The following is a 19,553-nucleotide window of genomic DNA, read 5'->3' on the forward strand; positions in this document are numbered from 1 at the left end:
TTATTGAAAAATGCAAAGAATTCAATGTTCCAGTCGTTTTGTGTTTTATAGATTATGCAAAAGCATTTGATTGTGTTCAACATGAGAAACTATGACTATTATGGAGTTTCCAATCCACATAATTCAGCTGATTAAGCTACTGTAACAGGAACAGGAAGGAACTGTGAGAACGAACGTGGAAAACACGGACTTTTTCACAATAGGTAATGGTGTCGGGCAGGGTTGTATTTTGTCACCTCACCTTTTTAATCTTTATGCCAAAGATATCATGCATGAAGTTTTGGAAGATTTAGAGACTGGCATCAAAATTGGAGAACTGAAGGTAAACAACCTTCGTTATGCAGATGATACTGTGCTAATTTGTTGTTTTGTTGTTTGTTGGATTTATTGGTGCAAGGGCTACTAAGGCCATAATGCACCTATTTCAATCTTATTTGATACATGATTGTTATATTAAATAAAAGGATTCAGATCAGGTGATATTTGTTTATCAATTTGAGGAAGGTAAAAAATCATTAATATCTTGTCGGTCTCCGAGAATCTGTTGTAAGGTAAGTTTATTAGAAGAATATAGATGTGAAGAGAAAGCTGTTTTTCGTTCTCTCAGATATAATGGGCATTCAATGATCAAGTGGTTTACTGTGAGTTGAGTTTGACAGTTGCTGCATCGTGGACGGTCATCCTGAGTGAGTAAATAACTATGAGTTAGGTGAGTATGTCCTATTCGAATTCTAGCAAGTACTACTTCTTCCTTTCTATTGCCTCTTAGGCTTGATAGCCACTTCTTGTGATCCTTTTTAATCTGAAAAAGCTTATTGCTCTTTTCTCCCTGCCAAATGGATAGCCATTTTTTTCTAACATTGGTATGTATGATGCTTTTTAAATCTGTGTAAGGTATCTGCATGTCTGATTTTATGTGACTGGCGTTCTTGGCTGCAAGATCTGCTTGTTCGTTTCCTCTGATTCCAGAGTGGCCGGGTATCCAACAGAAAATTAATTTTTGCCTGTTTGCAAGAAGCTGCGCTAACTTGGTTTGAATTTGTTGTAGAAACGGATGACTGGAAGGAAATTTACACTGAAGAGCAGATACAGCACTTAAGGAATCGATGTAGATAATAGTTTGAGGATATAATGACTGTTTTATATTGTCTAGAGCCATCAGGATAGCATACAGTTCTGCAGTGTAAATACTGTACTCCAAAGGGAGCTGCTGGGATATTGTATTGTTTGGTAGAACTGCAGCTGCTCCAACTTTATTATCTGTCTTGGAACCATCAGTGTAAATTTGGGTAAAACTAGAGAACTGAAAAGAGTGAGTTGCATGGATCTGCTGAATACTGAAATTTGGAAGTGCATTCTTTCCCCATTGTTGGAAATGTTGGTCAACATTGGCCAAGGGTATTTGCCATGGTGGCATAGCCGTGCTAATATCTTGAATTATGTCATTCATATTTAGTTCGCTGCACGTAGTTATGCTTTGTAATCTAATGCCACATGGTTTATTCTGCAAAGGTTTATTTTGGTACAAATTATGCCATTTTGGGGTGAATAAATACTGTTTTATAGGATGATGTGGGAAACTTCTGATTTTTGCTGCATAACTTAATAACAGAGCTTGCCGTCGAAGAAATAGGGGTGGTTCATGTGCTTCCGTATAGAGACTCTGAACTAGCGATGTACGAAAAGCTCCCAGTGCAATTCGGAGGGCATTGTGATGTACTGGGTCGAGCCATTTTAATACACTTTCTCTGGCTGAGGCATATGCAGGTGACCCATAGTCTAGTTTGGATCTTATGAGCGACCGGTATATGTGCAGCAGCATGTACCGATCTGCACCCCATGACATAGCGAAAATTGCCCTGAGGAGATTCAGCTTCTTTAGACAGGTTGTACGAATATGCTCTAAGAAACTAAGTTTTCTATCCAGAATTAGTCCAAGAAAGCTAATACTCTGTTGAAAAGAAATTGGATGAGAATCAAGATGTACATTGGGATCTGGATGCAAATTCCGTTTAGGCAAAAATGAATTGCTGTTGTTTTTTGTTTTGAAAGTCTGTATCCATTATTTTTGGCCCACTGAACAAGCTTGTTAATTGTACCTTGAAGCTGCCTTTCAATGAAACGCATGTTTTGTGAGTGGCTTGAGATCGCCAGATCGTCAGCATACAGATAAGATTCAACTGTGTCGGGAATAACTTTTGTAATGGAATTAATCCTGAGAGAGAAGAGCGTGGCACTAAGCACAGAACCTTGAGGGACCCCCTCTTCTTGCACAAAAGTTTGTGAGAGAGCAGAGTGAAATCGTACCTCAAAGGTCCTATTGCTCAAAAAGTTCTGGATAAATTTTGGAAGATGACCACGAATACCGGATTCATAGAGATTGTGAAGAATTCCATACTGCCAGGTTGTATCAAAAGCTTTTTCCATGTCAAGACATTATCACTAGGTGTTCGTTCCTGAGAAATGCATTTCGAGATTTTCCTTCAGATTTGACCATAAGGTCAAGTGTTGATCTAGTTCTTCGAAATCCATATTGATTTTGACTTAGAATGCATTCAGTCTCTAGGAACCATGTCAATCTGGCATTAATTATTTTTTCTAATGCTTTTCCTATACAACTAGTTAACGCTATCGGTCGGTAATTTGCTGGATCTGAATGGTCCTTTCCTGGTTTTGGGAAAGCTAATACAATAGAATGACACCAACTGGTAGGGTAGTAGTCTTCGCCAAAGATTCTATTATACAGTTTTAGCAGAGCAGAAAGGGATTCTTCACTCAAGTGATATATCATGGCATAGTACACTCCATCAGGGCCAGCAGCACTATTTTTGGATCTTGCAAGTGTGCTACGTAACTCTGCCATGGTAAGGGGTACATTATATGGATGCTGTCGTGAAGTACTGAAATTGAGATTATATTTTTCTGCTTGTATTTTATGTGCTTGGAAACTTGGCTCAAATGCGGTTACAGCGGAGATTTTTTCAAAGGTTTCACCTAATGTATTAGAAATATCGAGAGGATTGCAGATTTCTTTGCCTTTTAGATATATTATCGGAGTGGTTATAGGTGGATATTTTCCATTAATTCTTCGAACTTTATTCCAAACAGTTCTGATATTTGTGGTCCTGTTTATAGAGGAGGCATATTTAGACCATGTCTCTTTTTTGCTTATTCGTTGTGTGTGACGAGATTTAGCTGTATGAGGTTAGCTGTGGTTGGGTATTTACGAAATAAGTTCCAGTATCTATTCTTTTCTCTTTTTTCGCATTGCTACAGGCTTCATTCCACCATATTTTTGGGTGGGAGCGAGTTTTCATGGATGATCTGGGTATACTGGTTTCTGCAGCTGCTATCATTTGCTGAGTTATGTAAGTTACGGCAGAGTCAATGGTGAGGGTCTCAATAGTCTGAATATCTAGATGTGCCAGCTCTTGATATTTCTTCCAGTTAGCTTTGTCGAATTTCCAAACAGTTTTTATCTCAGTTTGAGGAGGAGAGTTAGCCGATAGTGTGCATATTACTGGAAAGTGGTCACTATTTCGTAGGTTATCAGTGACCGTCCAATCAATCAGAGGAAGGAGGTTTGGTGGCATATTGAAAGATCAATTGCAGAAGTTGACCTTGAGGAAAGATGCACGTACGTGCGAGTCCCATTGTTTAATAATGTTAAGTTGTGCCTTTCAAGAAATTTTTCAATTAACTGACCTCTCTTATCAAGGTGCGAGGAACCCCATAGGGGGTGATGCCCATTCCAGTCACCTAAGATACAGAAAGGTGGTGGCAGCTGAGTAACTAAATCATTCAAATCTGCTAGAGAGTATGAATAGTTTGGCGAAAGGTATATGGAAACAACTGTTACCGCTATCTTAACCATAACTCTAGCAGCAATTGCTTCTAAAGTTGTTTGCAGTGGGACTGGTCTGAAAGGAGTTCTGGAGTTTACTAGCAATGCTACACCTCCATGTGCTGTATTAGAGTCGTTCCTATCCTTTCTAAGCATTATATGGTGTTTTATGCTCATAGTTATTTTAGGGGTCAGGTTTGTTTCCTGTAGACAAAGAACAGCAGGCTTATATTCGGTAATTAAGTCATAAACATCGTCTAAGCTAGCTCTGAGTCCGCGACAATTCCATTGAATGATTCTGTGCATTACTGAGGATTATCGGGTGTGTCTGCTTGCTTACGGGATGTGGTCTGTTTGCGCCTGTCTAGTCTTTTTTTCCCTTTTTTGGGAAATTTGGTCTAGTGACGTCCATGTCCTCCTCTTCCGCATGAAGTTCAAGAAGTGGTTCATCTCGGTGTGAATTTCTATCAATGTCCATGGTATCAGTACTGGTTTTTTGATTATTTCTTTCAGAGCTTGTTTGATTAACTGGTTGTTGTACAGGATTTTTATCTGGTGGTATTGTCAATAGTGTGTTTACTGAATGAGTTGATTGATGTTGGGTAGGATGTTCTTTTAGTGTAGAGAGGACTGACCTGGCCCAATCAGAAATTGAGATGCTTGGCGGAACTGAACAATCTGATTGTACTGTTATGGATCGTTGCTTTTTTACAACTGAAGAATAAGATGGCAATTTATTTGAAATTAAACAATGTTTTTTTGCTTCTTGGTATGGCACCTTGTGTTCCACTTTTGTACTTTTGTATATTCTTTTCAGTCTGCCACTGAATGCACTCCTTTGAAAATGCTGAATGATTCCCCTTACAGTTTGGGCAGCTTTGTATTTCAGTGGGGCAGTCTGTGTGAACATGCTCTTTTGAACCACAGGAGGCACAGGTGGTTACACCCCTGCAGACTGCTTGTGAGTGCCCAAATTTTTGGCATTTAAAACACCGGACTGGGTTTGGAATATAAGGTCGAATTTTGCACCTTAAATATCCAGCTTTAACAGTTGTTGGTAAAATTGGTGTTTTAAATGTAAGAATGACCATTCGGGTAGGAGTAAGAACCCCATCTTTCTTAATGACTATCCTTTTGGCATTTATTACATTTTGATCACCTAATTCCTGAATGATTTCCTCCTCAGATACGTTAAGGAGATCCCACTCGGCTATTACCCCTTTAGAGGAGTTTAAGGTGGCATGCGGGGTAACCTTTGTGTGAATTCCACCAAAAGTCGATATTTTTAATAGTTTTTCCGAGTGTTTATTCTCGTTCATCTCCACTAGAAGGTCTCCGGATTTTAATCTTCTAACCATTTTTGGTGGGCCCGCCACATTCTCAAGACATTTCTGTATTAAGAATGGGGAGAGCTTACTCAAAGTATTGTCAGTCAAAGAATGTAGTATCAAAAAAAGAGGAGCAGGGGTTTCTGTTCCTTCTTTTTTCTGCCGTTTTGCATTTCCTGCATTTAAGTCTTCTCTGTTTGAGAGATCTGGATCATGAGATCCATAAGTGGCATGTCTATTTATGTCCATCTTTGCTCCTTTTTGCCCCAGGAGAGTGTTTTTCTCCTCTCAGGTTTCCAGTTTCTACTTCAAACTTTTAAGTAAAGAATCACTTAAGAAAAACAAGAAGAATAGTGACACTGGAAAATAAATATAACTAATCCGCTGAGAAAGAACGCTATGTATCGCACAAAATATCGCTTGGGCACTCAGGGCCGTGCTAATTTGTAATTCTAAGGATAATCTTAAAGAAACTCTGAGGAGAGTATGTGAAGCAAGTAAGAAAAAAGGATTGTTTCTGAATGTGTGTAAAACTAAATTATGACGATAATCTTGGTTACAGTAAAGTGAAGTTTAATGGGCAAGATATCGAAGAAGTTGATGAATTTGATTACTTAGGGTCAAGAATAAATAAAAATAGTGACCGCTCAAATGATGTAAAGAGACGACAGGCAATTGCTAAAACGTTGGTCACTGATCTGATAAAATTATGGAGAGATCATGATCTGCCCCTAAAGATGAAAACGAGAATCACTGATTTGTTAATTTTTCCAGTTGCCACTTATGGATGCAAAGGATGGAATCTGAAGAGTTGACAGGAAGAAAATTGAGGCATTTGACACGTGGTGTCACAGGAGAATACTGCGTATTTCTTACTTGGATCGCAGAACAAATGAGTGGGTATTGAATAAAACTGGCAGGCCTAAAATTCTTCTTCATAGCATCAACAGAAGAAAACTCAAGTTTTTTGGTCATACAGTAAGAAAGGTAAACTTTCTGTTGAAGAATATAATGGAAGGAAAAACCGAGGGAAAGAGGTGCAGAGGAAGACCTGCAACTAGGTGGAAGGATGGGCTCAGTGAACTTCTGGGCATGACACTTTGTGATCCTGCTCGTATAGCATACGACCGATGCAGTTGGAGGAATTTGTTGGTGGCCACAACAGCTCCTCAGGGAGCTATGACTGGAAGAAGAATATTATTTAGGAATGAATGTCAATTATATCAATAGTTTCGGGTATGTCTTTCTAAGATGTTCAGTTTAATTTACTCCATTGTTTTGTTTATGGATTTATTTAAATCCTTATTTCCTAAGTTACTGTAATGAATTTTTTGCAAAGTTTATTTCATGGCTTAATTTGTTATCTGTTATCATTTTTTTGAGTTCAGTATTCCTGATGAAACTTGCTGCTCATTAAGTTCCTTGCCGGATGTAGTGGTAGATATGGGCCAATGGAGTGCTCAAGGTGTTGATTTCATACTGACAGGTTTTATGTTTTGAAGTTTGGTTTAATCATATTGAGAATAAATAGGTTGGGATTTGAATACTTGTAAAGTAAATGAGAACTAACAATCAGTACTTGATTAAATCTGTTCTTCAATATTCAACAAAGAATTTTCAGAAATAGCTAGTGACTTTCATTCATGCAGTATATTAAATGTTATAATTATCAAGTATCAAAATAAGACAGTACTTACTTAATTTTAGATGCAATAGCAGCAAAAGGTAATTATGCTGATGACAATATAAAATTAAATAAAGAGTGCATGCACTAGCTACTGAGTGGGAACCATTTGAAATATTTAATATGGTTTCAGACCTTATCACCAATGGACCAAATCAGAACAAGAAAGAGGTTCCTACCATAGTACCATCTTATACTAAAAAGTTATTTACACACTTCATAATCAAGGCTAAACTAACAGCAAGCATTCTGAGCAATCTCTAAATTCAAACACCTCCATTGGTCACTCGATGGAACCTTCTGCCACTATTCTAGGAAGAGTCAAGGACGGCACCACCAAACAGTTTTGCATTGCTGACTGTGATACTGGGCTTATACTCAGTTGCTATACCATGAACATAAGGTTATGCAGCTCCCTATAGATGGTTAATATCCAGATGGACGTTCCTGTGGCTTCTTGAATCTGCTCAATTCCATTTTCTACAGATAAGAATAAGGCACAAACTACTGTCTTTATAGTTTGTAGAAAACATTCTGTGAGGGTAACCAAATCTTTTCATTGAGGTTATGGTCATCCATTTTTGAATAACATCTACCAGTGGATTTTGTGAAGTTCAAATGAGTGCATAGAAAAGTTATGAACATGGCATCCAACCACCAACAACCCACGGCGTAAATCTGCAAGTTCTGATCCACAGATCATAAACTCTAGCTTCTAATGTATTGCTGCTGCGCAGGCAGACTAATTTGATTCCAGTTGGTGTGTCTGAATACTTTTCATCATGTAGTGTATTTGTGTTATGTTGTATAAATATTACACCTACATGTTTTAGTATCAGTACTGGCAAATGATGCAAGGAAGCAAGTTTATACAACATCAGGAGAAAAAAAAAAAAAAAAAAAAAAAACTTTTTATCCTTCCATCCTCTACTAATTCGTGTCAGATTTTTCCTAAATTTATTTGGTCTATTCACTTCCAAAACACCAGATTTAATTTCTTCTTTCAACAACAATCACTTTGGCTGAAAGCAAATTTTTGTACATATTTGCTAAAAGCATCCTTTTTCCAATTTAAATTTATTGTCCCCTTATGTGTGTTGTCTTCTCAGACAACAGACAAATTTATAATTTACCATAGGAAAATAAATTTTTTATTAAATTTTCATTAAATCAATCACAAATTAATATATGAAGGTTTAAAATACAATGATATAAAACAATTAATGCTAGTTATTTCTCTCTCTCTCTCTCAGAAAAGTTTAGATATTTGCTATGCTCCATAACATCACATCCTCCAAAATTTAGGTCTAATATACATAGATTACCTGTTGGTTATTGTAAGATACTGGAGGCATATTAGAGTAAGAAAATCTATGTTGCTGTTGCTGTGGCTGCTGCTGTGGACTGGAATAAACTTCAACTTCTTCAGGATGACGAAGGCCATTTTTGTAAGGTGCAAGGAAAGAAGCACGGCCTATAGGTTTTGCTTTAATGCGAGCCTAGAATATATTAATAAGTTACAAATCTAATAATTAATATAATTTTATACATACAGGTAATGCCTTAATTATTTTTCAATACAGAAAGACAACAATAAGCTAGAATTCTATTCTTTCTATCCTAATCTTATTCACCGACTACTCAGACAGCTTAAAATAAATTGCAATTTCAAGTCAATTATCATCTGAGAAAGTAGAAACCACTGCTAATCAAAATTCTTAAATACACTGCTATAACATGGTTTCAGTTCATTCTAGTGAGCAAATTACTTGGAGTACCTATACTACTTATGGTTTGTTAGTTAGTTATTTGGAGCATTAGCAACTAAGGCCATATTGCTCCGGGATATGCGGTGGTCATTTCCTGACCTTTCCGCATCCTCCGTATCTGGTGGTGACCAGGGTTCAAGCCCATCAGGGCTTGAACCCTGGTCTAATCAAGAAGTGTGTGCTACGCACTGCTGCTCCTTCCCACCTGGCTACAGAGGCACCCATACTACTTATGGAACCTATACCTACAATAAATAGCTTTAATGATCATGGGTAGAGAATGTAACCTGGGCAACATTCAGGAACTGTATTCTTCTTCACACTTGAAGGAGAAATTGTTGATATCAAATCACACTGTTTATACATTAGCGGAGGCATATGATGCAAGAAAGCAAGCTTATGCAGAATCAGCAAAATAAAAAAAAAAAAAAACAGCTCTCATTTCACACCTCCATTCATTCCAAATGACTGTCCAGCTCAGCCTTAAATTTATTTAGGTTATCAACTTCCATAACAAAAGATGAAAGTCTGTTCCACCAATCAAGTACCCTCTGGCTAAAGGCAAATTTCTGCACATCTATTCTACAACTGTCTTTCCTAACTTTGAATCCATGTCCCCTCAGGTTCTTATTCTAAGCAAGAGGAAGAATCCCATCAGCATTCAGCTTGCTCAAGCCATTCAAGGCCTTATACACCTCAATCAGATCACCTCGCAGGTGGCTACTCTCCACGCGCTGCAATTTGGAGAACTTAAGCCTTCCTTGGTAAGAGCACCCTTTATTCCCCTCACCAATCTTGTTGCCCTTCTTTGTACTCGTTCTAGCAACTTTACATCCTTCCTAAAAAGAGGCCTCTAGACTTGTACACAATATTCTAGGTGTGGCCTAACCATTGCCTTGTATAATGGGATAATCACCTCCCTGTCCCTGCCAGCAAAATTCCTATATATCATTGACAAGACTCCATGACCGACGACCCCAGCAGCCCATCTGCACTGCTCAGCGAACTTCATATTTAACTGCACAATTATCCCCAGGTCTTTTTCACTTTCTACTTCCCTGAGCGTAGTACCGCACAGTTGGTATGTTTCTCTCGGGTTATTGCTACCCATATGCAGTACTCTGCATTTGTCAATGTTAGACTTCAGTTGCCACTTCTCTGTTCATTTTCCCAACTTATCTAGATCCAGTTGGAGTAGCATACCATTTTTACTGTCATTAACAACCTTGACAACCTTTGTATCATCCGCAAACTTGGACATTAAACCTGACATACCTTCATCAATATCATTGATAAATATATAAAACAAGAATGGACCCAACATCGAACCCTGGGGAACTCCTCTAATAACATTTGTCCACGAAGAGCAGTGTCCATTCATTATCTCTCTCCCATTCAACTATCCCTTTATCCATTGTAGCAACTTACCCTTAATGCCATATCTCCCCAATTTGTACAGCAGTCTTCCATGTGCAACAGTATCAAAAGCTTTCCTGAAATCCAAGAATATGATATCAAAATTATTTTTGGCATTCAGTTCCTTTGTGACCACGTCATAGTATTCAATCAAATTGGTCAGACACGAACTCCCTTTAACAAACCCATGCTGTGTTTTAACCATTACTGCAGTCTTGTCAGGATGATCCTGCAATGCTTCTTTAACCAGTGATTCCATTATTTTCCCCCGGAACACAAGTTAAACTATCAAGTCTATAGTTACTTGTGTCACCTTTTGAACCCCCTTTGTGAATTGGTGATACATTTGCACACATCTAGTCCATTGGGACCTCCCCGAGTCCAAGGAAGCTCTCATAATTTGCTTACTTCTATTGCTGCCTCCTTTAATATAACTGTATAGATCCTATCCACCCCAGTTGCTTCTTTTTTTATGTTTAACTTCAACAATTTCTCCTCCACTTTGCACTCAGTTATTACAAAATCACTTAGCCCATGTCAGAGTTTGATAAACTTCTGGCACTCCCCCTCACCGAATAACTCCTCATGTGTGAATGCAGATGCAAAATACTCATTCAGTTTAGCAGTTACCTCAGCATGATCCTCAATACTCAACTCACCTATGTTAAATGTTCCAATCTGATTCATCCCTTTCCTTCTAGAGTTTACATAAGCAAAGAGTTCTTTGCTGTTTTTCTTTGCATCCTTTGCCAAGGATTTCTTGTAATCTGCCTTCGCCCGCCTAACTTCCATTGTGACTTGATTACATAGTTTATATCTGCCATAGGCTTCTGTGTCACCTGAGACTTTATATGCATCTCATACATTTTTCTTCTCTGCCATGAGTCTCATTAGTTTATCTGACATCCACTTAGGCCTAAACCTTGAACAGTATTTCTTAGTTGGAATGAAAAGCCTAGCAGCCTCCAAAATTAAGTCCCTGAAGGCTTTCCATTTAGAATTCAATGATGGTAACATCATCAGTTGATCCCACTGTACAGAATTTAAAAACTGTCTGAGAGCCCTGTAGTCGCCTTTACGAAAGCAACAGCCCTTCCCTTTAGCCTTGATGGTAGGTAGTTATATCTTTAAGTAATTCTCACATCAGTACATTGTGATCATTGTCACCCAGTGATTCCTTTATCTGCAAATTCTTAATGCATTAATAATCACTGCTGATAATCAGATCAAGAGTATTACTCCCTTAGGTTGCCTCTCGAACATGCTGCTGTAGAAAACAGTCATCCAATAAATCGACAAAAGTCTTGTTAGTATGCGAGTCACCAACGCACAAGTTCCAGTCGATACCTGGAAAGGTAAAATCCCCCATTATAAGACATTCTGATTTACTGGCCCACTCTATTTCTCTGAACAACTGTTTATTATACTCATCAGATTCATTAGGCCTATAACACACACCAAACAGACTCAACATTGCATTGTCCACCAACATCAATTGGATGCACTTCCTTTGATTTTATGTGTTTCTGAACTAACAGCATATCTACTCCTCCCATTCTTTCTGTACACAGTGCACTCCTCAAATTACAATTCTGCATTGCTTATGTCTGTGTGACACCACGTCTACGATATCCCAACAATATCTGCCTTTGATGTCTTTGACTAGCACTTCAAGCTCATCAAATTTATTAACTGTACTCCTGGCATTGGTTTACATGCACCAGTTTCTATGCTTAGTTACCATAACACAGCCCATGTATTTATTTGTTCCACTATGACTCTCAGCAGTACTGGAAATCCCCATTGCCTTGCTTTCCAGGCTGCTGCTCAATTGCATTTCAATAGACGCAGTGCAAGAATCACTTTCACCTCTGCCAGCGGCTATGGTTAATCTATTAGTCCATGTATTCCCCCCCCACCCCAAGCTAGCAGTTTTCCGACGCCTAACTCTGCCTCGATAGCATCAGCAAATATTCTTGCACCCTTCCTATTTAAGTGTATCCCATCCCTGTAGAAGTAGTCTCTCCTGTTAACAAGCACAGACCAGGCTGAGAAAAATTCTACCCCTTGAGCCTCCTTGCACAATCTCTCCAGGGCCGAATTGACCGAAAAGGCTCTCATCATATACTCCCTTCTATCATGTTTGGGCAGAATTGCAGACACTTTCACATTCAACCCTAACTCACGACTTTTTTTTCAACATTGACCTGTACTTGTTGAGTAATCTGCAGATCTCTTACTCTTAATGTCATTAGTTCCAACGTGTACAACAATATCACCTTTTGTGCCCTTAAAAAATGATATCTGTTCTACAATGTCATCAACTTTTGCCCATGGCAGACATACTCTGGTTCTGTTCCACCTATCCTTCTTGCATAGTATATTTCTCATCTCTCTGACCAGAGTCACCAACAATAACTAGTTCCTTTGGGACCAGCTCATTCTGCCTTGAAGATTGCTCGTGTTGCCTGATGCACAGGAGTGAGCTCTGCCATTGAGAGCTTAATAGGCTCCTCATTAATTTTTTTGAGGGCATTTACCTTACACCTCAAGCTCTCATATATACCCATCAGAACGCTGAACTGGCGCCTAATTTCTGGACACTGTAGACAGCGCGCACACACACGCAAAGGCATCCTCTTGGCTAGATCATGCCCTGTTTTAGAAAGGTCAACAAACATTTCACACTTCGCACATTTTTTAAGACTGATGCGTTGGAGAATCGCCCCTTTCGTTTCTACCCGGAGTCACAGCACTCTTGCTAGTCTGCAATCTTTGCTTCGCAGCTCTAGTCTGGGTCATGATTTCCATTTAAATACAATTTAATTTAATAAGATTAATATTTTTGATTAATTGATACTATAATAAGCTAACAGATTCCTAATTGAGTGCTATGTATTATGCTATCTAGTTTTACTTTACAGCTTACGCCATCAGTTCACGATATATATACGTTACACTATTTCTTATCGACTACAATATGGCGACTAGATCAACAATAGTGGCACCAACACCGGGAGTCGTAACTTCCAAAAATCACTAGTTAAATTGAAAATAAGTTAACGAACGCTACTAAACCTATTTAATATCTCTGTAAATACAATGTAGTATGTTAATTAATGAAGAATACGGTACAAATTAAAAATACATACTTATCCCTTTACAGCAGCCAAAAATCCACCGACTGTTCTCTTCCGCGACTAGAGTGCCCTGTATACATAGTTCATAAAGTACAATTCACCGTATAGCATGCTCAGTAATGTTTCATCCCAAACAGAAAAAAAGTGAAATCACCCATTAACATATGCATATTCTAAATCATACACAAAAGTAGACAATAAGATTAAGCCTTCAACCACATGCAAATGGACAGGTGGTATGAAGTAAATAATAGTTAAAAATAATAAAATTCATTGGACTCTAAATTTGACAGGAAATCTTCAGTCCCAGGTGAAAAAAAAGTTGGGACTGATTAAAACAACATGAAAGTTTCAAAAGTAAACAACTATGCTGTCATCCCTATAGATCACACAATTCAATACACACTTATAATCAAAAATCAAGTCAAAATTAAGAGAAACAATATTCATTATCTAATCAAGTTTCAGTAACATAAAATTAAATCACCCAAACGTAGGGATAACCATGAATGTAAGTAACTTGTCATTAATATAACATTTGAATGACGTATTGTGCAGGTTATCTTTATCTAAAGATCTGAAATTAAAGCACTTCACATGCCTAACATATTAGAATTAGCAAAGGCATATGATGCAAGAAAGCAAGCTTATATAGCATCAGCCAAAAAAAAAAAAAAAAAAAAAACCCTTCCCATTTCACCATCCATTCGTTCCAAATGTTTGTCTAGTTTTTCCTTGAATTTATTTAAGCTGTCAATTTCTACAATGACAGATGGAAGTTTGTTTACCTGCTAGTTAAAGGCAAATTTTTCTCATCTATTCTACAACTCTTTCCTCAATTTGAATTTATGTCTCCTCAGGCAATTAATCTTGGCAAGAGGAAGAATTCCATCAGAGCTTGCTCAAACCATTCAAGGCAGTATACACCTCAATCAGATCACCTCGCAAGTGCCTAGTCTCCAGACACTGTAATTTACAAAATTTAAACCTTTCTTCGTAAGAGCAACCCTTTGTTCCATTCACTAATCTTGTTGCCCTTCTCTGTACGCGTTCCAGTTGCTCAACATCCTTCCTAAAATGAGGCCTCCGGACATGAATACAGTACTCAAGGTGTGGCCTGACCATTGCCTTATACAAGGGGATAATCACCTCACTACCCCTGCTAGAGTTTGTTTGTTTGTTTTTTGGAGCATTAGCAACTAAGGCCATATTGCTCCGGGATATGTGGTGATCATTCTTTGACCTTTCCACATCCTCCATATTTGGTGGTGACGGGCTCGAACCCCGGTCTAATCAAGAAGCGTGTGCAACGCACTGCTGCTCCTTCCCACCTGGCTACGGAGGCGCCTACCCCTGCTAGAAAAATTCCTGTTATCACTGACAAGACACCACAAACCAATCTTGCAGACCATCTGCACTGCTCAGAAAACTTCATATCTGACTGCACAATTAAGCCCCAAGTCATTTTCATTCTCTACCACCCTGAGTGTAGTACTACACAGTTGATATGTTACTCTGGGGTTACTGCTACCCATATGCAATACTTTACATTGGTCAATGTTAAACTTCAGTTGCCATCTCTCAGCCCATCTGCTCTTTTTCAGATCATGTTGCAGTAGCATACTGTCATTAGTAACCCTGCCAACCTTCACACTGTCTGCAAACTTGGACATTAAGCCTGATATACCTTCATCAATATCATTAATAAATACAAAAAACAACAATGGACCCAACACTGAACCCTGGGGGACTCCACTAATAACATTAGTCCATGAAGATCAGTGTCCATTGATTACCACTCTGTCTTCTCCCACTCAACCATCCTTTTATCCATAGCAGAAATTTGTCCCTAATACCATACTGCTCCAATTTGTACAGTAGCCTTCCATGTGCAACAGTATCAAAAGCTTTCCTAAGATCCATTTATGGTAAGCCCTCGCTAATCCGGATCAAAATATGAAAAATTCTGTTCACGGTTGAATACTTTGAAAGACACATGGGAATTAGGAGAGCAGATGGGTCACTCTGACTGTGCAGAGAGAGACGGATCATACATTACATTGTCTTGCGTGTTGTTCAGTATCATTGTTGACTGAGTTGGATGGATGTTATTGCTTATATCGCTTAATTTGTGTACTTTATATGTATATATATAAATAAGTTAACATTTTATATAAATATGGATTCTAAACAATTGAAAAGTGGAATAAAAAGAAAACACTTTATTTTAACTAACATTAACAAGCTCAAAATGATTTTCAACAACTTGAAATGGTGTTCCTGGGAAAAATACTTGAAGAATTTAGTACTGGCCAATGGACAAAAAGGCAAAAGAAGTGTTGCTGGAAGAAGTTGTACTTAAGATCATTTAAAACAGTAAAAAAAATAAAAATAAAAAATAACAATCAATCAATCATGATGAACACGGCATGCACAAATTGCACAAGTCAGATACAGAGTAACAAGCTTAAAAAATAGGAATGAAGGGAAGATTCTGAAAATTTGTTTTTTTTATGACTGAAGATTTCAGTGAAGGGGGCTACATATTTAATCATAATAACGTAAAAATCCATAGAATTCCAGCTATCCATATTATCGCAAATGCAATAAGATAGAATTTACTACCTGTTTGTAATGAGTTGCACTAACAGAATAAACCAGAAAGGTGCTTTAGTGAAATGTGAGCTCGAGTGAAGTCATAATAGTGAGTTTCCGGCTGAACCTTGTGAAGTTCTTTACAGAAAATTTCATTTTGACCACTATCATGGTGCTGACAAAGAGAATAAGTGACAGCAGTACTAGTAAATCTACCAAGAAAATGAAAGTGTTGTGCAGAATTTAGATTTGTCAGTGTCAACACAATAATAAAGGACAAAGAACGAATACGGGAAGCGGAGAAAGTATCGACACCAATGAAGTCAACTTTAACAACCAAAGCTACGAAATACATATCAGTTCTTAAAGTACAATAACATGAGTTTTTTGTTCCTTTTAAAGTTTTCTTTTCTTATGTGCCACTCTAGCTACTTCACTGCTATCCCCAGATAAAGTTTAATTGAACTAATTAAAAATGTATAACTATTTTTCTCTGTATATAATTAACATATAAAAATTATATAACTAATTAATAAGAAAGTGAAAAAAGGTGGCAAAGAAGAGGAGCAAGTTCAGAAGCACAGGTTTTGAGAACAAGTGGAGAAATACCATCAGGACCTGGAGCTTACTTAGCATCAAGATTTGTCAAAATCCTTCTGACATCCTTTTGAAGGAAGACCACAGGAGGTGTTGAATGGAGCTTGTTGGGAATGGTGAAAGATGTTTTACCAAGATCATTAATACATCAGTTGGAAGAAAAATGGGATGCTAGAAGGTCAGCTTTATCCATGGCTGAAGTAACAACAGAACCATTTGGTTTTGACAGAGGTGGGAGCAGAGAAGGACAAAAGTTGCGACCAATAACTTTGGCAAGAGACCAGAATGCTCGGCTACCATTAGGGCAAGAAGCAAGTTTTCTACTCTTAACCTGTTCAAAATCTAGTTTGGACTGATTAATAACTTTTTTTTTTTTTTTTTTTTTGTACTTGTTGGTGCATCGGCTTCTGTGGCCATAGTGCACCTCCCAAGGTTTTTGCAGTACTCTGATCCAAGCCCGAGGCGGGATTCGAACCCGCGACCTTTGGGTTGCCAGGCAGGCACTTTACCCACCTGGCTAGCCCGGTCAGCGATTAATTACTGCTTTACAATTGTTGCAAGCTTTGGTGTAGGCAGAAAATGAAACTGAAGAATTGGAAACAAGCCAATTACAATATGAAATGTTTCTCTTGAACAGCCTTAGTACATTTATTGGAAAACCAAGGTTTAGATAAAAGATGAGATTTTAAAATGGAGTGGGAAATAAAGGATTCCATTTCTACAAGAATAATTTCACTGACACGATCTGAGCAAACATTGACATCAGAAGTTTTGAAACAGTAGTCAGAACAAGGAAAAGAAATCTCGTAGGTCATCCCATTTTGCATTCTTGTAATGCTAAACACGAGGTTGGGAACAGCCATAAGATAAAGGCTCCATTGGAGAAGAGATAATCACCAAGTTATGATCGAAGGTGCCTAAAGGACCATTCACTTCGACCGTGTACTTATAAGGGTTGTTTGTGAGAAAAAGATCAAGTGTGCTAGCTGTATGGTTAGGATTGTCTGGGATTCTTTCAGGTAAATGAACAATCTGTGGAAGGTCATTAGTAATTGCAAAAGCCTCAGCATCTCGACCAGCTGGAGTTGTGAACATTAAAATCACAAAGGAAAATTACCATTACCTCACTGTTAGGAAAGTTGGACTGGAGAAAGTCAAGTTGTGAAGAGGGGAAGTCAAAGTAATTTTCAGGGAAAAAAAAAAAAATAAAAAGTGAAGGTTGTTCCAAAGAACGAAAGCAAAAGGGATTAATGAGAAAAATTTGGTTTCACAATTTAGAGTATATGCTATCTACCCAGCATCCCCACCCCAATAAAGTTGGATGCCGGATTATATGGGACTTCTCATCGTGCTGAGTGTCAATGTACATGGGAATGTAACTTACCATAATTGGCCTCCCTTGAAAAGTCTTAACTTCCTCTCTGAGGTAGCGGTAGGCCTGTTGAGCATCTTCATCTGTTTCAAAAGTAACATACCAACTACTATTATGAGCAAACTCACAATTCACAAATTTTGGACAATTATCTCCACCAAACAGAGCTTCAATATCCTACAGAAAGAAAGATGAATAAGTTTTATTCTGGCACATTTACTCTACAACAGTTATTCTGTTAGTGAATAAATTATTAACAATGACTGCTATACCTCATTAGACACAGTTACCACTTAAATACTGTAAATATATATTATTCATAACTATTCCATATAATGTTAAAATAACAGATGACATTACAGATATCACAATTTTTAGTCTAATTCTAGTCTTTACCAGAAAAAAAGTCAGTAGCGTGTAAAATACTATGCACCTGTTTGCTTAACTCACTCAGATGTACAGTATGTAGGTTTAACCTGCCAGTGTCACAATGAAATTGTATAATGTAAGTGTTGGAAATCCACAACCATAAAATGCTTATAGTGGAAGGCAGTTTAAAATATTTCCTACTGAAAGCTTTTTATTATTAATTTTTTTGCTTTACTCTGTAAACACTGAAATATCAATCTGAACTGGCAGTACCGTTTATATCTACAGTAAATCCCTGCTATCTGCAGGGGTTATGTTCCTGAGAAATGCCACGAATACAGAAAACGCAAATACTGAGTTATGAGCAAATACTGAGTTAAGTGCTCAGGAACATAACCCCTGCTATCTGCAGGGGTTATGTTCCTGAGAAATGCCACGAATACAGAAAACACAAATACTGAGTTATGGCTCCCATAGTAATAAAAGGGTTCCGTTCCAAAGTATGAAATATATAAGAAAAGCTAGTCTCAAATTTTTTCTATATGTACATAAACAGTACATAGTGAAATACAAGCATAAGGCATTGAAATGAAAGTAAGAAACAATTTAATATTAAATGTAATATTTATTAGAAATTTCAAACAAATCTTTCAAACTAGCCTTTGCTAGCTAAAAAAAAAAAAAAAAAAAAAAAAACTTATCCCACCAGTGCTATCACCAGTTTCACTAAAGTGTTGATAGATGTGTTTTGCCTTTTCATGAATGAGTGAACTTCAAGGAATTTTATTTTGAGTTTGGTCTTCTATCCACAGATTTAAAGCCTTTCCATTTTTTTTAATTTAACATCACGAGTTAGAGCAAATTTTTGAAGCAATTAGCACGTTCTCACGGACACCATGGTGGATCCCCCCCCCCCCCCCCCGGATTTCTTTATTGATCATACCGTTGACTCATTGATTTTATGTGTTTTGCCACTGATGAGACACTTTCATCATTAGAAATTGTCTAGTAACTCAAATTTTACTCGCTAATGTTCACAATAGTCACTTTCTTTTAACCATTAACATACTCGAAAAAGTCTGTTTATACTAACACACTACAAAACGTAGATTTTTCACTTTTGTAAGTGTATCAATTAAAAGCAAACGACGAAACCTTCCATGACAAGCACATAACACATACGGAACAAGGATTAGCAGGAAACATCTGCACTTGGGATTTTATCATCTCTCTCTCTCTCTCTACCACCCACTGAGCACTGCTTTGAGCAGGCAAGATGATTTTAGCCCTTTATCTAGTAGTAGTAGTAGTAGTAGTAGTAGTGGCACATGATGCAAGAAAGCAAGTGTAGGAGCTTATGCAGCATCAGCCAAAAAAAAAAAAAAAAAAAAAATCACACCATTCCCTCCAAATGCCTGTCCAGTTCCTCCTTAAATTTA

The 19,553-nt window shown here is 37.7% G+C and overlaps 1 protein-coding gene across 6 annotated transcripts in view; it reads right to left on the minus strand.

The window, feature by feature from the left end:
• LOC150075760 (la-related protein 4-like) overlaps positions 1-19,553 on the minus strand; it is a 498,776-nt gene that overhangs the window by 214,790 nt on the left and 264,433 nt on the right. For all 6 annotated transcript variants that reach the window (XM_090387140.1, XM_090387141.1, XM_090387139.1 and 3 more), the window contains 2 exons: positions 17,758-17,922; positions 8,182-8,355 (listed from right to left, as the gene is read on the minus strand). In XM_090387140.1, coding sequence (XP_090243266.1) covers positions 8,182-8,355; positions 17,758-17,922 — 339 coding nt within the window. The remainder of the gene's footprint in view (positions 1-8,181; positions 8,356-17,757; positions 17,923-19,553) is intronic.

Source organism: Mastigoproctus giganteus, chromosome 13 (genome assembly GCF_048544385.1).
Source record: "Mastigoproctus giganteus isolate SK-2022 chromosome 13, ASM4854438v1, whole genome shotgun sequence".
In the NCBI taxonomy this organism is placed as follows: domain Eukaryota; kingdom Metazoa; phylum Arthropoda; class Arachnida; order Uropygi; family Thelyphonidae; genus Mastigoproctus; species Mastigoproctus giganteus.